The sequence below is a fragment of the Eimeria tenella genome, genomic scaffold (assembly GCF_000499545.2).
Source record: "Eimeria tenella Houghton genomic scaffold, Eth_scaff319, whole genome shotgun sequence".
Lineage (NCBI taxonomy): Eukaryota > Apicomplexa > Conoidasida > Eucoccidiorida > Eimeriidae > Eimeria > Eimeria tenella.
In genome coordinates, this window is record NW_013544307.1 from 736 (window position 1) to 8,595 (window position 7,860).

General features: G+C 51.6%; 2 protein-coding genes across 2 annotated transcripts; one reads left to right on the top strand and one right to left on the bottom strand.

The window, feature by feature from the left end:
- Positions 1-230: 230 nt before the first annotated feature.
- On the top strand, positions 231-1,331 carry ETH_00034845 (uncharacterized protein; the record flags this gene model as incomplete). The annotated part of the gene is made up of 2 exons (XM_013379453.1): positions 231-469; positions 1,175-1,331. The coding sequence occupies 2 exons, from the start codon at positions 231-233 to the stop codon at positions 1,329-1,331; spliced, it is 396 nt and encodes a 131-aa protein (XP_013234907.1).
- A 1,342-nt stretch (positions 1,332-2,673) lies between these two features.
- On the bottom strand, positions 2,674-7,314 carry ETH_00034850 (f-actin capping protein beta subunit, putative; the record flags this gene model as incomplete). Its single annotated transcript, XM_013379454.1, has 10 exons — positions 2,674-3,093; positions 4,196-4,360; positions 4,588-4,682; positions 4,886-4,963; positions 5,179-5,264; positions 5,479-5,541; positions 6,073-6,176; positions 6,565-6,641; positions 6,699-7,154; positions 7,212-7,314. The coding sequence occupies 10 exons, from the start codon at positions 7,312-7,314 to the stop codon at positions 2,674-2,676; spliced, it is 1,647 nt and encodes a 548-aa protein (XP_013234908.1).
- Between the last annotated feature and the right edge of the window lie 546 nt (positions 7,315-7,860).

Consider the following 7,860-nt stretch of genomic DNA (forward strand, 5'->3'; position numbering starts at 1 on the left):
CCCCTTGAAAAGATAAAACTAGATTTTATTTTCGATTAAATAAATTAAAATTCAATTAAAAGATAAACTTGGGGCCCCTGGGGTCCCCTGGTTATATTTTATTCAACTTTACGCATTAGAGAGGCGCAGCGCACCTAGTTTGCTACACGTACTGCTGCTGCTGCTGCTGCTGCTGCTGCTGCTACTGCTGCTGCTGCTACTGCTGCTGCTGCTGCTGCTGCGCTGTGAGCATGGCTCTCTCTGAGGCCCCCAATGTAGAAGTCCCTGGCAAAGAAGGGCCCTTGCTGGGCTCCACTGCAGCAGCAGCACCATTTGCCGCTGCTGCTGCAGACGCCCCTTCAGCAGCAGCAGCAACAACAGCAGCAGCAGCAGCTGCTGCTGCTGCTGCTAAGGATGATCTGTTCGTGCGGCTGCCCGCGGAAGAGGCGGCTCTCATTGGGGGCGAAGTGAAGGAGTCCCTGGAAAAATGGTAGGCGCAGCAGCAGCAGCAGCGGCAGCAGCTGCAGCAGTTGCTGCAACAGCAGCAGCAGTTGCAGAAGCAGCAGCAGCAGCAGCTGCTGCTGCTGCTTGTTAAGCTAGCTGCGAGCGCATTAGGCCAAAGAAGGAAAGGCGCTGATAGCCCTATGTAGAAGGAAGCAGCAGAAATAAATAAATAAAGTTAATAAATATAATTGAGAAATAAAATTAATTAATTAATTTTATTTATTTAAGTAAATGTTTTAATAAAATAATTAAATGAATAAATTAAATAAATAACAGATGGGTTGAAGAGAATGACAGAAACGAAGACAAACAAATGCAATCTGCTGCTGCTGCTACTACTACTGCTGTTGCTGCTGCTTCTGTCGTTAGTTGTATTGCTGCTGCTACAGATGTTGTTGCTCCTGATGTTGCTGCTGTTGCTACTTATGTTGCTGCAGCTACGAATGCGGTTGCTGCTACTGCTGCTGCTAGTGGTGCTGCTGCTGCTACTGCTGCAGCTGCTACTATTCTTAGAACTGCTGCTGCTGTTTCTGTAGCTAGTGTTGTTTCTGCTGCTGCTGCTGGTGCTGCTGTTGCTGCTTCTGGTGCCACCGCTGCTGCTGGAATAGCTATTGCTTCATCTGCCGCTGCTGCAACTGCTGCAAGCGCTGCTGCTGCTACTGCTGCTGCTGCTGCTTTTGCTGCTGCTCAGGGGCTTGCTGCAGTGTTTGTCTGTCGGCTGCTTCTTCTGCTGCACCTCCCCAAGAGACTTGCCAGCAGCAGCACTGATGCAGCAGCTGCTGCTCTCTCCCTCTTTTGCTGCTTTTGCTGCTGAAAAGCGACTGGAGGGCCTGAGTAAGAAACAGTGAAGCCAGCAGCAGCAGCAGCAGCGGCAGCAGCAAAGGGTGCAGCAACGGCAGCAACAGCGGAAGCAGCAGGTGCAGCTGCAGCAACAGGCACAGCAGCAGCAGCAGCAGTAGCAGCAGCCGTAGCAGCAGCAGCACCAGCAGCAGCAGCGAGTGTGCGTTGGGGTGTACAGGCAGCTCAAAAGGGCCGCAGTCTGTTCAGTGGAGGGAGCTGAGGTGTACATACACCTCAGCAGAGCCGCTGTTTGCAGCAGCAGCAGCAGCAGCAATTATTAAAGAAGATGGCGCTGTGCGGCAGTGCCTGCCCTACTCGAAAGAAGGTAAACCCCAAACCCTAAACCCTAAACCCTAAACCCTAAACCCTAAACCCTAGCTAGTTGCTTAGCCAAAGGACTCCAGCGAGTTCATTCAGGTATTTTCATTACGGATGCTTTACGTGCTGCTTTGCTGCCTGCTGACGACCTTGCTGAGCTGTCTGTACACCCCAGCAGCAGCAGCAGCAGCAGCAGCAGCAGCAGCGGGAAGGCTTTCACCAGCTCGGACCTGCAGCAGGAACTTCTTTTCAGGATCTTCGCCTTATTAGCTTTAGGTAAAAATAAGAACAAATAAGAAATACAAAAAGCCCTCAAAAGGTCACAACAAGCAGCAGGAGCAGCAGCAACAGCAGAAACAGCAGCAGCAGCAGAAACAGCAGCAATAGTAGATCATGTGTTTGTTCTCAGGAGGGGCACTCAACCAGCATGAGGACAACATTAAAGTACAGCCACACCAAATACAGAGCAGAAGCAGCAGCTACTGCTGCCGCTGCTGCTGCTGTTGCTGTTGTTGCTGTTGTTGCTGCTGCAGCTGCTGCTGGTCGTTGGCAAACTCGGGGTTTGGGCTGTTCTCTGGGTTGTTCCTTCTACTGCTGCTGCTTCTATTGCTGCTACTACTACTGTTCGTGCTGCCGCAGCTGCGGTTGTAGCTGCAGCAGAAGCAGCAGCAGCAGCAACTCCTGCAGCAGCAAATGCTTCTGCCTGCTGCTGTATGTGCAGCCATACCTGCAAGTGGGCTCTGCGCTCTATAAACAGCTTGTCAGGTGAAGCAGCAAATGATTCACTCTACTTGCTGCTCCTGTAGCAGCAGCAGCAGCAGCTGGTGCTGCTGCTGCAGCTTCTGCAGCAAAGCCAGCGCAGGCAGTGCACTTAGAAAGTAGGAGCAGCATTCCTAGCAGCAGCAACAGCAGCAGCAGCTGCTGCTATTCCAAATGCAGTAGATGTGAGCCGATCATTTTTGTTATGTCTGTTGCTGCTGCTGCTGTTGTTGCTGCTGCTGCTGCAGCTGCAGGAAGACTGCAGCAAAAACTCTAGAGGTGGACAGCAGGGCCTTTGAACTTGTGGGGCTCGCTAATGGGGGCCCCCATCAGGGGGCCCCCCATCAGGGGGGCCCCCAAGGGGGGCCCCTCCGCCTTTTTAAGTCTTATGATCCTCGCTGCTGCTGCTTCCTTATCTGTGATAGTCTTAATAGGTGAGGAGGAACTTGCTGCTGCTGCTGCTGCTACTGCTGCTGCTTCTGCTGCTACCGCTGCTGCTGCTACTTCTGCTGCTACTGCTGTGGCTACGGCTGCTGCTTGTTCTGCTGCTGCTGCTGCTGCTGCTGCAGCTGTTGCAGCAGCCACTGCCGAGAGCACTGCCTGTGTTCCTGCTGCTGCTGCTGCTGCTGCTGCTGCTGCTGCTGCTTCACTACAGGCTGGTATGGCTGCTGCACGTGGACGTTTCAGCGTGGGCTTGAAGATTACGCAGTCGGCTAGCTAGCTAGCCAAGGGGCCAGCTAGCTAGCTAAGAAGCTAGCTAGCTGGCTAAGCAGCTAGCTAGCTAGTTAGTTAGCCACCCCTCAGCTAGCTAGCTGGGGAGTCCGCAAGAGGCTGAGCAATGTAGATCACTGCCTGGATATTACCTAACAAGCAGCGGGAGGCAGCTGCGTAGGTAGCTGGCTAGCTAGCTGGCTAGCTAGCTAGCTGGCCAACGAGCTGGCTAGCTAGCTAGCCAGCTGGCAAGCTAGCTAGCCAGCTTGCTAGCTAGCTAGCTAGCTAGCCAAGTGGCACACAGTTCGCTACCGACGTAACCAGCTAGCTAGAAAGCTAGCTAGCCAGCTAAAAATGGGCCAGCTAGCTGGCTAGCTAGCTAGCTGGCTAGCTAGCTAGCTAGCTAGCTGGCTAGCTAGCTAGCCAGCTAGCTAGCTGGCTAGCTGGCTAGCTGGTGTTTGATGGAATCTGGAGAGGCTGGCAAACGTGAGGCGGCCAATTCGCTGATGAGGTTTAAAAGGTCCTAACAAAAGAAATCAAAAAAGATCAACAAGAATTCTAAAAAAACAGAAAAAGATATAAAATTATTAAAAAGATCAAAAAGGGTCAAAAAGGATCAAAAAAACAAAAAGAGATAAAAAAGGATTTAAAAGGAATTAAAATAGATCAAAAAGGATTGAAGAAAAGCTAAAAAGGATTAAAAGAAGACAAAAGAAACAAAAAATAATTGAAAAAAGAAAAAAAGAAAAAGAAAAAAACTAACTTGTTTTATTTCTTCGGGCGGTCGCAGCTCTTTGACAATCTGCGCTCAGGTGTACATACACCGCAAATCCGCAAGGGTTTAAATTCGCTTTTCTCTTTTCTTTTAGGGTTTAGGGTTTAGGGTTTAGGGATTAGAGCCTTAACGCCAGGGTTCAGCGATCCGGATTGGGCCGCAACGCTAGGGTTTAGGGTTAAGGGTTTAGGACTTAGGGTTTAGCTGTAAGGGTATGTGAGTCTCGCGTTAAGGCCTACGATTTAACTTAAAGGGTCCAGGATCCAGGGCCTAGGGTTTCGAGATTAGGGTTTAGGGTTTAGGGTTTACCTGGCCGCTGCGGGGCAGCAGCGAGCCCGCAGCAGCATCAAGTAGTGCTGCTTCTGCTTTTTCAATTAGGGGGCCCCCCACAGCTAAGTGGAGGGGCCCCATGGGGGCCCCCGTTGCTGTTGTTGCTGCTACCCTTGCGTCGACGACTTTCTGGGTTTGCTCCAGCTGCAGCAGCAGCAGCAGCAGCAGCAAGGGGAGCCCCGCTGCAGCAGCAGCAGCAACAAGCGGGCTGCCGCTGCAGCAGCAGCAACGGGAGCACCGGCGTGCGGAGACCGAAGATTGACTTCGCAGCAGCAGCAACAGCAGCAGCACCAACAGCAGTAGCAGCAACAGCAGTAGCAGCAGCAGCAGCAACAGCAGCAGCACCAACAGCAGCAGCAGCAGCAACTCACGCTTTTAGATAAAACAGCAGAAAAGCCTCCCTTAGTTTCAGGCGAAGCGGCAGCAGGCAAGTGCAGCAGCAAAGTTGAATGCAGTTTGTAGTGAGCTGGACAAATAACAAAAATAGAAGTAAACAAATAAATAAATAAATAAATAAATAAATAAATAAATAGAAGAGAATTAAAAAGGGACGGACACGCGAAGAGGAGCTGGCGCATCCCCCCTAAACCCTAAACCCTAAACCCTAGCCCCGCCACTCGCGTCAAATTCGGAGGGTTTAGGGTTTAGGGTTTAGGGTTTAGGGTTTACCGTTGGTGGCAGTCAGGGTCACTTCGAGCCGGTGGGTGAAGAAGCAAAGAGGAAGCAAGGGCTCATCCACTGGGGCCTCTGAGCCACAAACCCTAAACCCTAAACCCTAAACTCTAAACCCTAAACCCTAGGCCGTGAGGTTGAGGCACTTGAAGTGAGCACTGCCTTGTAAAACCCTAAACCCTCAAACCCCCAGACCTCAACCCTAAACCCTAAACCCTCTAGGTCTCGGCCCTCAGGCTCCAAACCCTAAACCCTAAACCCTAAACCCTAAACCCTAAACCGTGGAATACCCTTCAGCAGCAGAAAGGCAGCAGCAAAACCGTCTTGGCTCTGCAGCGGCCACGCGTACACCGAAGAGACTCCTCCGCCGTAGTGCCTGCAGCGCCAAACCCAAAACCCTAAACCCTAAACCCTAAACCCTAAACCGTAGACCCTAAACCCTAAACCCTAATCCGCTGTCTTCGTGAACCACCTTTTACAAGCCCGAGGCGCTAAACTGTAGACCTAGGCGCCGAATGAAGGCAAAAGGCCTTAAGCTTTAGGGTCTAGGGGTTAGGGTTTAGGGTTTAGGGTTTAGGGTTTAGGCTCACGCGTCTCTGTAGGAGTTGTAGGCCGCATTGAACTGCTGCTCCAGCTGCCGCAGGTGTGGGGCTCTGCAGCAGCACAACAAGCCCAGCTAGCTAGCTAGCTAGCCAGATAGCTAGCTAGCTAGACAGCTAGCTAGCTAGACAGCTAGCTAGCTAGCTAGCTAGCTGTCTAGTTTGCTTCCCAGAGGGCTAGCTCGCTGAAACATACACTGGCTGGCTAGCTCGCTAGCTAGCTAGCTAGCTAGCTAGCTAGCTAGCCAGAAACTTTGCTAGCCAGCGAGCTAATTGGCTAGCTCGCTAATGAGCGAGAAAGTATGCTAGCTAGCTAGCTGGGTAAGTAGCTAGCCAGAGAATTTGCGGGCCATCTGGCTACGTTAGCTAGCCGGCTAGCTAGCTAAATAGCTAGCTAGCCAGCTAGCTAGATAAATAGCTAGCTAGCCAGCTATCCAGAAAAACAGCTGGCTATCTAGCTAAATCGCTAGCTAGCTAGCTAGATAAATGGCTGGCTAGCTAGCTAGCTAGCTATATGACAACCAGCTAGCTAGCAAGCTATCTGGCTAGCTAGCTAGCTAGCTAGCTAGCTAGCTAGCTGCTTACGGCTTGCTGGCGTCGGAGATGGGGGGCAGCCAGGTGTCTGTCCAGGGGCTGCGGAAACTGTTTTTTAATTTGTTGAAATAAGAGGCGATGAAGTACTTGCCCGCCTGCCGCAAACCCTAAACCCTAAACCCTAAACCCTAAACCCTAAACCCTCAGTCCTACGCCGGGGCCCCACGCCTGGGCCCGGGAGTGCAGAGAGAAGACGCCAAACCCTAAACCCTAAACCCAGAGGGGCCAGCTGCAGCCAGCGAGGCCTAGTGAACAGTGCTGCTGCTGCTACTGCTGCTGCTGCTGCTGCTGCCAGAATGAGGGTTTAGGGTTTAGGGTTTGGCTGTCGTTGGTTTGGGGTTTAGGGCTTAGCTGCTGAGGCTTTGGGGTTTGGCTCTGCAAGGGTTTAGGCCTTAAAGGACTCAAGCCCCTGGTAAGTGAGAGAAAGCTAGGGTCTCTGCATTCGCTAGGGTTTAGGGTTTAGGGTTTAGGGTTTGGGGTTACCGCAGGGTCTACGACGAGCTCCGGAATGCCCTGGCACCTGTCCCTCAGCAAACCCTCAATGCTAGGGCAGAGCGCAGCTGCAGCAAAAACAATAAAAAGGGTTTAGGGTTTAGGGTTTAGGGTTTGGAGAGCACAGGGCATGAGCTTTTGCTGTTGCTGCTGCTGTTGCTGTTGCTGTTGCTGCTGCTGTTGTTGCTGCTGCTGCAGTTGCTGCTGTTGCTGTTGTTGCAGCTGCTGTTGCCATGGATGCAGCAGCAGTTGGTGTTGCTGCTGCAGCAATAAAGTTGCTGCTGCAGCAGTGGAGCTGCTGCTGCAAGAATGGAATTGCTGCTGCAGCAATTGAGTTGCTGCTGCAGCAATTGAGTTGCTGCTGCGGCAATTGAGTTGCTGCTGCAGCAATTGAGTTGCTGCTGCAGCAATTGAGTTGCTGCTGCAGCAATTGAGTTGCTGCTGCTGCAGCAATTGAGTTGCTGCTGCTGCAGCAATTGAGTTGCTGCTGCAGCAATTGAGTTGCTGCTGCTGCAGCAGCTGCTGTTCCTCTTGCTGGAGTTCCTCTCGTGTGTCGGCCCCATACGGCCCGTCTCGCGCAGCTGCTCAGCCCCAGGGCCTAGGGTTTAGGGTTTAGGGTTTAGGGTTTAGGGTTTTACCTGCGTGGGCGAGACTCTCGTTAACGGCGTCTAGAGGCCCCAGTCGCACAAGAGCTGCTGCGAGCTCTAGAGTCTCTTTTTGCTGCCCCGAATAGAGAGCCATTTGCCTAGGGTTTAGGGTTTAGGGTTTAGGGTTTAGGGTTTAGGGTTTAGGGTTTAGGGTTTGCTCGGCCGGCTAGCCAGCGAGCCAAACAGCCGCAGCAAGATAACCAATCAAATGGACTTCTTTATTTTATTTTCATTTTTATTTTCAAACAAACAAAAACAAAAAATAAACTCAACAGAAAGAGGGGCCCCTAGTTGCCTTGGGGGCCTCCGGGGGCCCCCGGGGGCCCCCAGGGGCCCCAGGGGGCCCCTGGGGGCCCCTGGGGGCCCTGAGGGGCCCCCCAGGGGCCCCTGAGGTACAGATATAAATGCATGTTAGTATTTGGGGATATATAAATGATATATGGTTGAATTGCATGCATTTAACTGAATAAAATGTGCATGCAATGGTCTTGGATTTGAAGACGGAAATAAAATGGATTTAATTTTGGGGAGAAGAGTATAAGCGAAGAAATAAAAAAGAAATAAATAAAAAGAAAAACCAAACCCTCTGAGGGTTTAGGGTCTTGGGGTTTTTTTTTTTAATTCTGGGGCCTTGGGCGCC